Here is a 16,331-nt window from a genome sequence, read left to right on the forward strand (position 1 = left end):
ACCTCTCACCCACTCTCATAAATTAAGATCTGCTTGTATGGCATGCGCGCACACACACGCACACGCACACACATGCAAAGCAGTACATGCTCCTTATGTGAGAGAGGGGGGAAGTTGAGTAAAGGAGGGAGGGATCAAATAACTAACAGAGTATGCACAGCCGCACACCACGCGACACACCAGTCATTTCTCTGCGATCGGCCTTCAGGTGAGGAGATCGCACCGGGAGTCCTTATGTGAGAGGAGCTGACGAACAGGAGGCGAAGAACTCTGACTCAACCACCCCCACCCACCCCTGAGACAAGAGAGAGAGAGAAAGAGAGAGACCTCCCAGGACCGTTACCTCGATGCTGCATGAAGGTGGAGTCATTTGGGGGTAGAGAGAGAGAGAGAGAGAGAGAGAGAAAGGGAGATGAGGAGAGAGCAGCGGTGCAACAGAAGTGGACTGATGGATTATTTGAAGTGGGCCTGGATTGACCAGCGTCGCTCTTTAAGTCTCGATCCCTCTTTTTCCTCCTCAGAGTGAAATTTGAAAACTGCTTTCCTGCACACGTGGAGCACAGCACAGGTAGATTGTGTGGCACAGCTTATATTTTGGGAGGGATTCCACTGGAACTAAGGAGTTTTACACTTGGCAAACTCTCTACCTGTATGGTCAGCGAACTTTATATGAATATTCTTTCCTTTTTTTTTGTTCTGCCTGGAAATACAAAGTTCACACTGGAGCAGCCAAGAACAGCCTCAACAATTTGGAACGAATTAGACAACGAAGGGAGGTGGAGAAGCAGGTTTGTTACTGGAATACACACAAACAGTAATCGGTGTATTGTTTTTTCTTTTTTTTAATGTAATCTTTGTTAATTTAGACAGATTTTTTTTCCAAAACTTTCAAGACTTTAACCTTGAACAGTGGAGAAGAGAACTCAGTGGAATATCAGCTGGAAACACTGACTTGTTGAACAGTGTAGTATACAATCTAACATAGGGACGTCTAAGGATTCCATCCAGGTGCTAAGTAATCCGGACTCTACAGGGGGATCATCTCGCCCGGTCTGGATCGTGGAGGGCTCCCCTGCCTGCCCTCCAAGCCTCACCTCGCCCCCAGCAGCATGTCCCAGGCTCCGAGGCTGCCTCTAGTCCTCCACACAGCACACTACCATGATCAGATGGGCTGCTGGAGGGAGTAAGGCCGCCTCTGCCTCGTCCTGCTCCGGGGTCGGGCTAGGGGCTCGTTCTGGTCACTGGACCAGCTCCAGACTGAGGTCATCTTCAACGCTGCTCTCCCCCCCGTTTCTGGCTCTCCTGGTTGCGCTGCTGTTTTTGTCCTTCTCACCGCCCGGCGCGGCATGCCACCAGCTCCGCAGAGACAGACTGAGGCTCGCCGGCCCACGGACTCTCAGGGTTCCACTGAACATTTCTGAGGCCGAGGTCGTCTCCAGGCCCAGGGCCACCGGGGGTCCCCTGGGTCGGACCGGGGGGCCGCAGGGTAGGCACGTGCGCAGCTACAATCACCTCCAAGGGGACATGCGGAGGAGGAAGCTGTTCTCCTTCCAGAAGTTTTTCCTGAGAATCGACAGGAATGGAAAGGTCAACGGAACCAAGAGCAAGGATGACCCCCTCAGTAAGTAGCTCTAACGGTGTGGATGAATGTACAAAAATAGATGAAAGAAAAGGAGTGAGACCTCATCGATGATCTCTGCTGTATAGCTTAAGTTAGATGTGACATGAACCAAGGCTCATCTGAGCTTTATTAAAACATCAGTTCTTACCTTTCAAGACAGCATTTCAAGGCCTTGGTGTGTTACACTTATGAACAAAAGCACCTGTTGATCGCTTCATGTCAGGTGTCTGTCAAATGTTCAGTTATTTTTAATGTTCATTCTTTGAAAAAACAAAAAAAACACCAACACAAATACATCAATTGGATACACAAACACAAAACTTGACGCAAACATTTAATTTCAATAAAAAAAACACCATAGCTCTCTGTTCATTTTTAAAGACCGCCGGCCTGGTACAGCTCGGATGAAGCAATCCCTGATTAGAGTCATCTTTTTTGGGGGGTTTTGTTTTAAAGCAGACATCCCGCCGATATCTCTCCTGTCCAAACACTCACACACAATGATGGTAGCTCTCAGATGGCTTAAAAAAAGTAGCAGGGGCAGATAACCCGGCCATTATCAGGGGGTCTTCACAGCCCTGGGTAAACAGCACTGATAACCACATAGAAAACAGGGCTTGGAGGTGGGGGATGAAGGATATGCTCAGTCTCATTGATGCTTTTAGACTCTTTCTGTCCCCCCCCCTCTCTCTCTGTCTCTCTCTCTCTCTCTCTCTCTCTCTCTGTCTCTCCCAACATTTCCCAACCAACCTACGTGTGTGTGCCTATATCAGCCAGCGGGCACTCACATGCTCCAGCGGGTGTGTGATCACAACACATGTGCTCGCTTATTTCCGACACACACACACACACACACACACACACACACACACACACACACACACACACACACACACACACACACACACACACACACACACACACACACACACACACACACACACACACACACACACACACACACACACACACACACACACACACACACACACACACACATATATATACATCTCTCAAAGCTTCTTTTTTCTCCACCCTATCCCCCCAGTCAGTGTATACGGAACCCTTTAATGTTCCTCTTGGGAGAGCTAAAACCACACGTTCAATCAAAGTGACTTTTAGGGGGGAAATGGCAGAATGTCAGGAGGATATGTTTGTTTTGACAAGGTCACGACAGAGGCGACTTTATTTACTGAGCGTATGACATCTCGATGCCTTTACTGCCGCCCATACGCTGGTAGCAGAGGTACACAGAAAGATAAAGGTCCCATCTGGAACTGAAAATGCTTCTTTAGAGTGATGCCATAGAAGACCCATTTCTGGTTCCACAAAGAACATTTCAGACCGAGGTTCTTTAAAGAACTGTTTTCTTAGTCCGTTTTTCAGAAACTTTAAAGAGAACTTCAAAGAACCGGAAAAGTTGCCTCAAGGAGCCATCAAAAAATGGTTCTTTGAGGCACCATTTTTGGTTCTTTGAATAACTCAAAGAATCTTTTCAAAAAATGTTCTGCTAATTTATACCATCCCCCACCATCCAACAATAACTCAAACATGAATTAAGAACCATTTCATATCTAAAGGAACCACATGACAAACGTGTAGAAGCATCCAATAGATAAGACGGTTCTTTAGTTGGTGATGGTTCTTCGTTGAACCACACAGCATTTTAAAGAACCAGTTAAGAACCATTCTTTTTCCCTGCGTAGTTTCTTTTAAGTTGCGAAACAAGGAAGTCTGACTCGGTTTGTCGTATTGGTGGCGTGTGAATTCGCCCTAAACTTTATCTACACGTGGGAGACGATTTACCGCTTCTGTCTTCTTTGGTTGACCTCCTGGAACATCTTATTTTTAAGAGCGTGTTGCCCTTTTTTTTTGAGTCACTGCCGACTGAGCGTTGGGGGAGGGAGTGGGAAAAGGAGCGCACATAGGGGACACTCTCTGGAGGCACAAGTTCATGAATGACACCGGCTGAGCATCATTGTGGCCACATCAAACCCGCGCGTCTTCAGTATCAATGGTTGGTGCCATCAAAAAGCCGTGTCCCGAGGGGGGGTCTGAGGACACTGTGTGTGGATTATGTGCCCCCCGTATCAGGTTCTCACGGTAAAGGATACTACACAACGGCAGCTTCGGTCTTTGCTCTGGCCCCTGGGGCTGGACATGATCCCAGGGCTGACGTCCTTTGTAGAACCTTCGATGGTCCATTGAAGTGAGAAAATATCAAGTTTTTTTTTGTGCGATGAGTGGGGAGCGACTCGCCTTTTCCTGAAGCCAGAAGTTGAAAGGAAAAGACACATTTAAAAAAAAAAAGAAGCATATATTCCCCATGTTGTGTCTAAGAAGTGTGTGGGATGTGGAGGGTTTTCTTTTTGGGTGCTGTCTGTGGCCCCTGCGAGGACCCTGGGCTCACTGTCTGTTAAAGAGCCAGCATCCATGCCTCCCACAGATTTTATGGGGATGCCAGCGTAAAACTGTCCCACATGGCTTTCCAAGCCGGTGGGAGCCTGTGCTAAGGTTACAGAGAGGCGGGGGAGGAAGGGGAGGGAGGTTGTGTTAATGTCAGCGAAGTAGCTATATCTGCGTGAACTTTGCAGCTCAGGGTGCAATATTGCTACCTAAGGCAATGGATTGACGGTAAAAAAAGGGGTTCGGGTGGTTAAACCGCAGCTGTGATGGTGTGAGAGGGCGAGCCCTTGGCAACACTGTGTGTGCGTGTGTGTGTGTGTGTGTGTGTGTGTGTGTGTGTGTGTGTGTGTGTGTGTGTTGGGGAAACCGGGGTTGTGTTTTCTGTGCTGCAGAAGGCCGGGCCGTATGTGCGAGATGCTTCTGGACATTAATGTATATATGTGTGTGTGTAAGTATGTTTCTTTGTGTTCAAAGTTCATCTTCTTTCATCAAAGCAGTGGCCTTTTGAGTAGGAGCAACAACATCACAAAAAACAACAACAGATGGTGCTTTTATGGAGGTTTGAGGAAAAGAGATGTATAGCTTCCCCTCTGAGGAGGGGAGGTAAGAGAGGGTGGATGTAAATCCTGCGTCTGTGTAAATACACTCAGTGTGGTCCCTTATCGAGTGGTATTACTATCCTGACTTACACTTATTCCGTTTTTTTTCTGCATGGGAATGGCAACCCATTGAAAAATGTACATCCTTATTTATCTGTCAAAATGTGTATTTTGTGCAGCTCCTGAACATTTTTGTTTTAAAGGAGCCAAAGTAAGAGTGAGAAACAATAAAAGCTGCAAAGCACATGTTTTTTTGGCATCCCACTGTGGGGGGGAAACAACTTTAATTGTTGGAATGCTATTAAGCATTGTTCTTCGAATCTTTATTCAACTTCTTCTATTTCTTCCGTCGCACCTCTTCTTCTCCTTCATTTTTTAAGCTACAGAAACCATTCAACTATCAAAATGTTCAGCTCTTTCACCAGAGGGGTGCTATGACTTTTCATATTTCTAACTTTTAAACTTTTTGAATTATTAACCTTTTTATTTTCAATGGGATCTCTGGAGAATATTTTCACAGGTGTTTGCGATTGAGCCAATTAGTGATGTTGGTAAACATCCAGTCTCACAGACACACATGCACTCCTCTCTCTCTCTCTCTGTCTCTCTCTCTCTCACTAATTCTTTCTTCTCTCTCTCTCACTCACTAATTCTTTATTCTCTCTCTCTCTCTCTCTCTCTCTCTCTCTCTCCCTGTCTGTGTCTCTCTCTCATACAGTCATTCAGGTCTTAGAGACTTTTAGAGGACCCCCCCCCACACACACACACACCCCATTTCAAAATAAAAGCCCCAAAGAGTGAATTCTAATTGAAATGCTTGTGATGAAGCCAGGCATTTAATAACCTCTGTTTATGTGTGTCCTCTCCCCCTCTCCCCCCCACCCAGCACCACCCTTTCAAAATAAATAAATTAACTGTATTTAAACAAGCTCAAAATTAGGCTTTTTTGTTAAAAAAATTAATGCTCTTACTAATACTGCGACAACTACTACTGCTGCTGATAATATAGTATTACTACTACTGCTACTACTACTTCTACTATAACTTTTGCTGTTGCTACTATTACTACTACTGCTACTACTGCTACCATCAATATTATTACTACCACGACTGCTATTACTACCACTACTACTATTACTTATACGACAACTGCTACTACTACTACTGCTATTCATGCTACTAAAAGTAGTAATACTACTACAGCTATTAGTACGACTGCTACTAGTACTACTACTACTGCTACATCTTCTACTGCCATTCCTATTACTACTACTACTACTACTACTACTACTACTACTACTACTACTACTGTGATATTAAATACTACGACCAATACTACAGCTATTACTATGACGACTGATACTACGTCTTCTACTACTTCTTCTAATTACTAATACTTCTACTACTAATGATACTTATACTACAACTACAACTTCGACTACGACTACAAATATCACTACTACTACTACTAGTACTTATTCTAATGCTACTAATACTTATACTAATAATACTTATACTACAACTTATACTACTACAAATATCACCACTGATGAATTTTTTTAAGCCACAGAAACTGTTCAAATATCAAAATGTTCAGCTCTTTCAGGAGAGGTGTGATATGACTTTTCATATTTGTAATCTTTAAACTCTTTGAATTATTAAGCTTTTTGCAATTTGTTTTTGAATTGGATATCTATTTTCAGCAATGTTTTTGCGATTAATTTCAGTTTTCAGCATTCCAACGCATTTTCAGCAGGAAATGCTTTTTCTAGTTCTCACTGGCGTTGAGCACCTCCATTACACACAACCGGCATACCATTTACTGTGGTAACTCCAAACAGAGCGTATCAAACAGGCTGCGCAAAAGTCTTGCAGCTACAAATGTACCCCCGCACAAAGCATGCATGGTCACATTTGAGGCCTATAATGTTGTAAAATGGGGGGGGGGGGGGCATGTAGCCCTTTCCCATATACTGCCAGCCGTGAGCTCATTGCCCTCCACCTGTGGAGCGTTCGGCGAAGAGCGGTGAATGGATATTTTGTATAGTTTCGCAGCCAGGTTGAGTTTGCGTGCAAGTGCACGCTCACCTGCCACAATATCAGCTCTGTGTGTGTGTGTGTGTGTGTGTACATACGACCCCGTCTCGCCCCTGCCTCCGGTGGCTGACTTTGATCAGTGATCATTACAGCCTTACTAATCCTCGCCCCACCCCCGGTCTCACTGTCATGGCTCCTCTGTCCTTCCTCTGTTCTCCCGCCTTTCATCCCTCCCATGTTTACAGAGCAGCCAGAGGACCGCCGTGGATTGTCTTACATCCGCGCTCCGTACACCGACACCCGATCCCATAAAAGAAACCGCCAGCCCTCTCAGATCTTCAATGGCCGTCGTGTCACAGTCCCTCGAAAAAACCTGCGCCCATCTTTGGACGCTTCAGACCTCCTCGCCGCCCCGAGGTGCCACCATTTGAACTGGGAAACTGATACGGTCGAGACCCCTGCTGCTGTGTCTTTAAGAGAAGAGGTGGGGGTTGTTCCTCAACAGGGAGCACACCTGCACGCCCACCGCTGTCCACTCACGTACCAGGCTGTGCGGCCTCAGAGTCCCCCCCGGTGCCACCGGAGAGTGGGTCTGACAGCAAAGCGGACCCCGCCACACAAACAGTCATCAGACAGAGGGGGAGGCTGATCTGATCAAAGGATGTCATCGACTCTCTGGACTTCACACCCCACGCTGAAGTGTGTGCGTGTCTAAATGCGTGTGTGTGTGTGTGCACATGTGTGCTTATCAGGATGAAATAACGACGGAAGTGGGGGAGAGGAAGTCGGGGAGGGAGGGGCATGAAATCAAACATGCCATGGGAACAGGGGAGGTTAACTACACACACACACACACACACACACACACACACACACACACACACACACACACACACAGACACAGGACGAGACAAGTGGGTTCTGACACATTAGGAAGTTATATCTCTCTGACCTCTGATAGGGAGACCACACAAACAACCACAGCTGTCTGCGGCTCAAGAATGCCCTCGTTATCTGGGGTATAAATTAGCCCCTCTAATAGCCTGTGCGAGGAGCCCGGATCGCTCGCATAGGGACTTGGAGGGGCTAAATACCGAACGGGGCACAAACAACCTGAGAATCTCTGCAGCATCCACCTATTAATTCTCAAACTAAGCGGCCTGCGCAGAATTCCCATAATGAGCATGCAATATGTTGCCTGTATACATTTGTTAACCTCGCCTATGTTTGTAAAAAAAACGTAATGGATTTGTCACAGGGTGATGATTCTTCTATAATCTTAGCATCGACGATCTGCCCTTCCTCTGTTTTCTATTTGTCTCTGTGAAAAAAGTTCTTTTTTTTCTCTCAGTGAGTTCAACTCAAACTTGTTCAAAATAACACGCCAGCTCAGTCTGGATGTCGACACGTGTTAATGTGACTTGTCTTTCTGCTGACTCGCTAGGTATTCTGGAAATCACATCGGTGGACGTGGGAGTGGTGGCCATCAAAGGGCTGAACAGCAACTACTATCTGGCCATCAGCAGGAAGGGAGAGCTGTACGGAGCGGTTAGTATCCGGGTCAAGGGGTCAATCTGGACGAGAGAGAGAGAGAGAGAGAGAGAGAGAGAGAGAGAGAGAGAGAGAGAGAGAGAGAGAGAGAGAGAGAGAGAGAGAGAGAGAGAGAGAGAGAGAGAGAGAGAGAGAGAGAGAGAGAGAGAGAGAGAGAGAGAGACTCCTGTCCTTATGAATGAATGAATGAATTTTATTTATATAGCGCTTTTCACAGACAGTAGTATCACAAAGTGCTTAACAGAGCAGAGTTGCAGGCAGAGCATTCCAGAGCCTCGGGGCCACTGCCTCAAAGGCTCGGTCACCACGGGTCTTAAATCGTGTGCGTGGGACTGACAGAAGACCTAGAGCGTTTGACCTGAGAGTGCGGGCGGGTGAATAGGGGCGAAGTAGATCAGCTACATAAGCCGGAGCCTGACTGTGAAGTGCTCTGTAAGTGATGGTGAGAATTTTAAAGTGTATCCTAGATGCTACAGGAAGCCAGTGGAGAGATCGGAGTACGGGAGTGATGTGAGACCGTCGATTTGTCCTGGTGAGTAATCTGGCGGTAGCATTTTGGATGACCTGCAGACGGTTAAGAGCAGATACACTGAGTGATGTGAAAAGTGTGTTACAGTCGTCAATGCGTGAAGAGATACATTTGTGTATGATCATCTCTAATTCAGGTGTTGATACTACAGATCTCAGTTTACTGATATTTCTTAGATGGAAGAAACATGACCTGGACAGCTGCTCAACATGAGGGTCAAACGACATGGATCGATCAAAGAAAATCCCAAAATTGCGCAGGTTGCAATGGGCAGCAGAGGAGAGTGGACTAATAATCTGCCTGATCATGGGGACAAACTCCTCTGGAGCAATAACTAGGACCTCCGTCTTAGAGTCGTTGAGTTGTAAGCAGTTTTCTGCCGTCCAGTCTCTGATGGCATTGACACAGTCCAGGAGCCTAGTTAATGTGAATGCCTCACTGGGTTTGAATGACAGATGGAGTTGGATATTGTCTGCATATAAGTGATAGGACACATTTAGGACGCTTTTTATGATCGGTCCCAAAGGTAACAGATAAAGGGAAAATAACAGAGACCCCAGAACCGAGCCCTGCGGTACACCACAAGAAAGTGGAGAGGTAACAGACACAAAATCACCCACAGAGACATTGAAACTTCTGTCATTGAGGTAAGATGTAAACCAGTCTAACGCTATGCCAGTTATGCCCACCCAATCACGTAGCCTCTTAATCAGGATGTCATGGTCTATGGTGTCAAATGCAGAACTGAGGTCCAGAAGAACTAACACAGAGCAGTCACCTGCATCAGCACACATGAGAATGTCATTTGAAACCCTCAGGAGAGCGGTTTCAGTAGAGTGTTGCTTACGAAACCCAGACTGGAACTTGTCATACATGTTGTGCCTCTCCAGTGCAGCAGTAAGTTGTTTGGCCACCACTTTCTCTAAAATGTTGGACAAGAAAGGCAGTTTTGATATGGGCCTGTAGTTCATGGGCAAAGCTGGATCTAAGTTAGGTTTCTTTAATATGGGCTGGATAGTGGCATGTTTGAAATAGGAAGGGACAATTCCTGGACACAATGAGGAATTGACAATAGATGTTACTGCAGGGCCAATAGTTAGCAGAACTTTCTTAAATAGAGAGGATGGCATTATATCCAGAGGGCAAGATGATGGCTTTGTTTTGTTAATTAAGTCCATCAGGTCTTGAAGGTTGATAGGCTGGAAAGAGTCCAGAACAGCAGGAGATTGCGAGGAGCTACAAGTAGATGAACAGATCCCAGGCTGAATGCCAGACCTAATACCTGTTACCTTATCAATAAAATAGATAAGGAATTTGTTGCAATCGTCAACAGAATAGCATGGTAAAGTGGAGCCAGACGGTGAAACAATTCTTTTAATTGTGTCAAACTGAATCTTGGGATTTCTCTTTGAAGAAGAGATTAGGTTGGCAAAATAAGCAGTACTAGCTTCCTTTACTCCAGTATGAAAAGAAACTCTGAGGTCTTTGAGATATAAATGATGCACTTCTAGCCCAGTAGCTTTCCAGAGCCGCTCTGTCCTGCGACACTTCTGTCTCAGGCTGCACACAGCGTCTGTCATCCACGGAGTAGTGTTATAGGCAGTCCTGGTCCTTTCCTTAAGAGGTGCCACTTTATCCAGCAAAGTGGTGCAATGTTCATTAAATGACTGTATCAAGTGTTCAACATCATTGAGATTTGTGTTAATATCACAGCAGAAGTGCATAGAGAAATGATCAGCTGTACTCTGAGTAATAATGCGGGAGTGGAATGTTTGTTTCAGACACAAGGGGTCAGCATTGACAGAAAGATCAAAGAAAATACATTGATGGTCACTGATCAGTAGGTCCTCACAACGGGCATTATCAATATCAAGACCCAGAGAGAACACAAGGTCCAAGATGTGACCACCCCTGTGGGTGGCGCCAGAAACATGTTGCGTGAAAATAAAAGATTCAGTAATATTGAGAAACTCAGCAGCAATACAGTCTGTGGTATTATTGATATGCAGATTAAAATCACCAACCAGAAGCACTTTGTCTAGCTTGATAATAGAGGTCAGAAAGTCTGTGAACTCTGATAAAAACTGACCTGCAGGACCTGGAGGTCGGTAAATTAAAAAACAGTAAAACGGCTTTAGCCGGCCCACTTTAGTCAGCTGTAGTTCAAAAGTAACATAGGATTCTGTGCCCCCCAAGTGGCAGGAAAACTGATTCTTCCAGACCACGGCGAGACCTCCACCGCGGCCTGTCAGACGCGGTGTCCCAACATAAGAGCAGTCCACAGGGCAGAGTTCATTGAAATGGATGCATTCCATATTCCGTTGCCAGGTCTCGGTCAGAAATAAAAAAGCCAAATTATGACTTGTGAACAAGTCATTTAAAATGTGAGCCTTGTTTGTTATAGAGCGTGCATTAATCAGACACATTTTGATGGGGGAAGACACTGTGTCGTCATCAGCACAGGAAGCTTTGGGGGTATGTGCAATAGGACGGATCACTCGTGCAGCACCTCGAAACCGACCATAACTAGGGTGTGAGCGCGAGTCTGTGATTCTCACGGGAATGCTCATGGGTCGTGGAGTGGAAGTTACGGTAGAGGCTGGGGAGAGAGTAGTAGGAGACCCTCCATGCCGCCAGGGGGAGCTAGTGTTGCTTGTAGGGGATGAATGCGGCTGATGAATGATCGTAGAGGAAGAGTGACAGCGGACAGGGGATCCAGGTGTAAACAGTCAATCATGTGAATGGGAGTGAACAGCATGCTGTAAATTAGCCGCTAGCAGGCGGCTACCCAGCTTGTTAAAATGAATACCATCCTTCTTAAAAGCGGAAGAGCGGCCCCAAAACAGATTAAAATTGTCAATGAAGCTCACGTTGTTGGTCCTGCAGGCGGCCTGGAGCCAGGTGTGGAGGCTGAGGACTCTGCTGAACCGCTGTGATCCACGGCCGAGTGTTGGACTTGGACCACTGATAAAAACAGACAGTCCACAGCTGTTTAAAAAGCTTAAAAGATTTGTAAAATCCATCTTGGTCAACTCAGACTGGTGGAGGGCTATGTCGTTAATTCCCACATGAATGATAATTCGCCGAATGGAAGACGGGAGGGCGCGCATCAGGCCAGGCAGTGTCAGCAGGATGTCTTGAGCCGTTGCTCCGGGGAAACAGTGTGTCTCCGCGTTGAAAAAACGGGTGTTCCTGATTATTGAGTCCCCGACTATCAGTGTCGTCGGGGCGAAGAGGGGAGGAGGCGGCAATACGTGTGGATGGAGGCGAGGATTCAACCAGTAGTGGCGGAGAAGACGAGCAAGGACTGAGAGAACGGGCGACCGAAGCTCGCCGCGGTGCTGGTGTAAAGCACGATATGGAGCGGCGTGTCCTGGGGCGAGAGGAGGGCTCAGGAATAACTGGCGTAGGGATGTGGGTCTGTGGGTCCCCCGAGGCAGCAGCTGGGATGATGTAGGAAGCTGGGAGTCTGTAGTCAGAGGAGGGAACTCACGCAGGGCAAGGGCGTTAAATCCATTATTCAGCTGGACATCAAAGCCATGGGGTGTAGGAGATGAGCGTCTCCCTCTCCGGCTGCCGCGAGCACAGACCAGGGACCAGGGCTCGTGATGTGATGGAGTTGAGCTGACCAGGGCTTTAGGCTTAGCTCCGAGCCGGAGGAGGTGCCGCGGCAGCAGGAATGGAAGCGATGGACTCATGCACGCGGTCGCTGGCTGTGTCAGTCTGTGATGGACCGAAAATGATGGTGTCCATGAGATTCTTGGCATACTGGATCCTGTAGAGCGTGGATATTCTTCCCTCCAACTCTGTGATTTTATCCACCAGGCGGGCGCAGCTGACACAGTCGGATGGAGGGGTGAGTGAAGCCATAGCAGATCAATGCAAAAACAGTTCTAGTTCTAAAAAAGTTCTAGTACGTATTGGCTGACATCGTACTATTAGTAGATCAATTAAAACTAGAAAAAAGGGGTGAAACAGACACTACGCACAAGTGAGCTGGATCAGGTGACAGGCAAATTGGAGGGAAAACAGCAGCACAGCTGCTCAAAGGAGGCCTTATCTTTACTCCTCTGGCTGCCGGGTCAGCTCTGAACATGCGATGCAGATGAAAGTTTAGGGAACAAGCGAGCTACCACGAGCAACCACAATAGATTTGCACAATGAAATGACCTGTGCTTGGCCTTAAGCTGACACGACAGGGGGTTATAACTCTAAACCTTTTCTGCTTCCAGAGGGAGTTCGGTGTCGACTGCACCCTGAAGGAGCGGATCGAGGAGAACGGCTATAACACGTATGCGTCGGCCGAGTGGAGGAACAAGAAGCGGCAGATGTTCGTGGGCCTGAACGTCCATGGGAAGCCGCTGAGGGGGAAGAGAACGCGCAGGAAGAATACGGCCACCCACTTCCTCCCGATTATGGCGTGAAACTTTGAGGACTCCGACTGGAGGAGGAGGAGGAGGAGGAGGAGGAGGAGGAGGACGACATGCAGCACTGGACAGAGAGACTTTTCGATACTGGAAGAAAAAAAAAGCTGTTGAATAAAAAGACATTCGCTGAGAAATCTCTCGTTTGGAAACAAGGCACTAACACTGTTACGCGGAAAAAGAAAAAAAACGGTCTCTGCTGCTGGTTGAGACTTCATTTTGGTGGGAGATAATGATATCTGTGTTTTCTGTGGCACGGGGATGCAATATTTATCCTTTTTTTTTTTCCTGTGCCAAACTGTTTGCAACTGGAGTATATGTGTGTGACGTGAACGACGCAGAGGACCCTGTCCCGGCTGACGTACTGTGCTAGAAATGCAGGAGATGTTATTTATAGTCTGCATTCTCCCCGTGAGACCCCAGATAATCTGCAACAGAGATAGAAAACTTTGATTGAAACGATCGGTCGGTCTGTCACGACAGCATTAAACACTAGCGGACGCGACACATTTAAAGCAAATGTTTGATACTTAACCACTGCGTTTTGACTGTATTGTAATGATTAATTTATTTTTGTGAAGTATTTAACTGGCGGGGAACACTTACAAGGCAAGCATTCCTTTTGCATTCTCTTACTTTTTATAGGAACTCTGTCACGTGGAAATAAAATACAGTTTTCTCCTCCGCAACGCGCTCGTCTCACTTCCTCTAAAACATCCAACAGAATACCGACTTCACTGAAGAACGTTTTTCTCACAAGCGGTGGGGGAACGCTGGCGAACGCTCAGGTCACGGTGAGTCTTATCTCTGCGGTAGGACGGGACGAAAAGGCAACTAGCCAGATATTCCATGTGGCAACCATTGCACTAATGATTAGTTCCCAAACACGCAGACCCACCACAACAAAATGGGAGGGAGGAAACTTCCGTGGTATGGCCTATAGTAGATGCTGACATAATTGTTGGAATGCTGTTAAGCTACAGAAACTGTTCGAATGTCAAAATGTTCAGCTCTTTCAGGAGAGGGGTGATATGACTTCATATTTGTAATCTTTCAACTTTTTGAATTATTAAGCTTTTTGCAATTTTCTTTTAATTGGATATCTATTTTCAGCAATGTTTTTGAGATTAATTTCAGCTTTCAGCATTCCAATGCATTTTCAGCAGGAAATGCATTTTCTAGTTTCCCAATATCAGCCCATTACAGCTGCAGCAGCAAAGATGCTGATAGCACAAGCAAATCCAGTCATGTTGGTCTGCATCACTGCTGTCAAATAGGCTTCCAGAGGGCCTTTTAAAGGGGAGTATCCGAGTGTGTGTGTGCGTATCCGAGTGTGTGCGTGCGTGTGTGTGTGGAGGCATAAAATGTGAATGAGAGATATGACCTGTGTCTGACCACCCACTTCCCCTTAGTAATCATCTGCAAACACACTAATCAATGACAGCTGCCTCGATGCCAGATCAAAAGAGACGCGGGGAGAACATTAACGCCACAGGCTTCCTTCCGGGCCTCATGTTCTCCTCTATAACCCCGTCCCTCTGAACTTCGCGTCACGCGGTAGAGACGCGGAAAAAGTTGGGGGGAGAGCCGGCGGAAGACGGGGGGAGGTCGAGAGGCGATTCCCAAATTCAATCAAGTCGGCCTCCAGCGACTCCAGGTGGGAAACGAGAAAAAGCGCCCGCGTGAACAGCGGGAGTCCAGAAAGCGTGGTGCTGCTCTTTAACGGCCGCTCAAGGAATCACCGCGACGAATGATTAACGCGGAGGAATGCCGCGGTGCATTCCCTCATGACAGTCAGGGCTAGTGGCAACATATGGAATAATATTTCATGACCGCCTCTCTCTGCGCCCGTGCACAGCACTGTCCGCTGCATTTGGAATGTGGCGGGGCTGCTTGCACCGATGCTCTGAGGCCACATTCTACAGCGTCCTGAGGATAAACCTTAGCTTTTGGACTAAATAGTGTTTTGATTTTTAGTTTTTCCTGTACTTATATTTTTAAACTAAAAGGGAGAAAGCAAGTACCGGTACAGTATAGTATGACAAAATATATACACCACATACAGTAGCACTGTGTTTTCCTAGATTTGTTTATAACAGTTAAAAAGATTACCAGGAAACCTGAAACTCAACTTTTTTTGGGAGGCATTTAAAACCTTTGCTGATGAGCATGCACATGACCCCCCCCCCCCCCCCCCCCCATCTCCTGTTAACACCAATCATTTGTCACCTTGTGCATTCCTGACATTTGTGAATGTTTGAACTTCCTTTCAAGACACTGGCCTGGGGGGGGCAGTAACCTCGAATAGGGGCAGCAATTAGAGTGGGTTATACGCATTTCTGGCAAAAGGAATTCTCCGTGGCATAATGTGAACCAGCTTTGGGAAACAAGTGGAAAATGACTGGAGGCTGAAAGAACTAATGAATACTTAGACTGAGAGCTCTGGTGCAACACATGTTTTATAGTGGGCCGCTACTGAGAGCGCGCGGGGAGAGACGGCACTTCTAAAGGGGTCGCACAGGTCCAGAATCTTAAATATGTCAGAGCATATTTTAGATCAGTATTATGTCTTATAACCACTGCCTAAATGGCAGTAGCTAACATTGCAGACACTCAAGTCATGTTGTCTGTATTCTTTTTCTGGAAATGTTCAACTAAACAGGAGTTCCATACAATCAAACCATTCGGCATATTATTTTTTGTTTTTTTAAAGGCAAACAATTGTTTTCAATAAATGTGACTGTGACTGAGGGCAAAACAAGTTAAACTAAAATAGAAATCAAGAGGTTTGTTATTTCTCCACCAGAATTCCTGCAGTGTGAGATTTAAAAAAAACAGCATTAAGAGAGATCATGTAGCATATACAATGTTTCAATACAACTTGAACAAGTGAATTAATAAAAAGAATGTGATCAGATTTTATTTACAGATGTTCAAGGGGGGCTTGAGGAGATGAAATCAATCTCAGTATCTTTTCTAAAAATCCCCCCACAGCGGATATTGAATGATGGTCAGGAACCAGATCTTTACAATAAATACCTAAATTACTTGAGTATTCCCATTTTATGCTACTTTATACTTTATACCACTACAATTCAGGTAGAAATGTTATAATTTGCATTCTACATCCTATAAACTACTTCCTACAACAATTAAATGCGTAC

General features: G+C 46.1%; 1 protein-coding gene across 2 annotated transcripts; it reads left to right on the forward strand.

The window, feature by feature from the left end:
• The first annotated feature begins 236 nt into the window (after positions 1-236).
• On the forward strand, positions 237-13,817 carry LOC306779222 (fibroblast growth factor 10-like). Of its 2 annotated transcripts, XM_079271048.1 has the most exons (4): positions 237-568; positions 715-1,621; positions 8,108-8,211; positions 12,976-13,817. In XM_079271048.1, exons 2-4 carry the CDS (start codon positions 1,159-1,161, stop codon positions 13,165-13,167), a joined length of 759 nt encoding a protein of 252 aa, XP_079127174.1. In that variant the 5' UTR covers positions 237-568; positions 715-1,158; the 3' UTR covers positions 13,168-13,817. The 2 variants fall into 2 exon arrangements, with proteins under 2 accessions (XP_079127174.1, XP_079127173.1); XM_079271047.1 differs by having other exon boundaries at positions 237-1,621.
• Positions 13,818-16,331: the final 2,514 nt, after the last annotated feature.

This window comes from Melanostigma gelatinosum (assembly GCF_949748355.1).
Source record: "Melanostigma gelatinosum genome assembly, chromosome: 6".
Lineage (NCBI taxonomy): Eukaryota > Metazoa > Chordata > Actinopteri > Perciformes > Zoarcidae > Melanostigma > Melanostigma gelatinosum.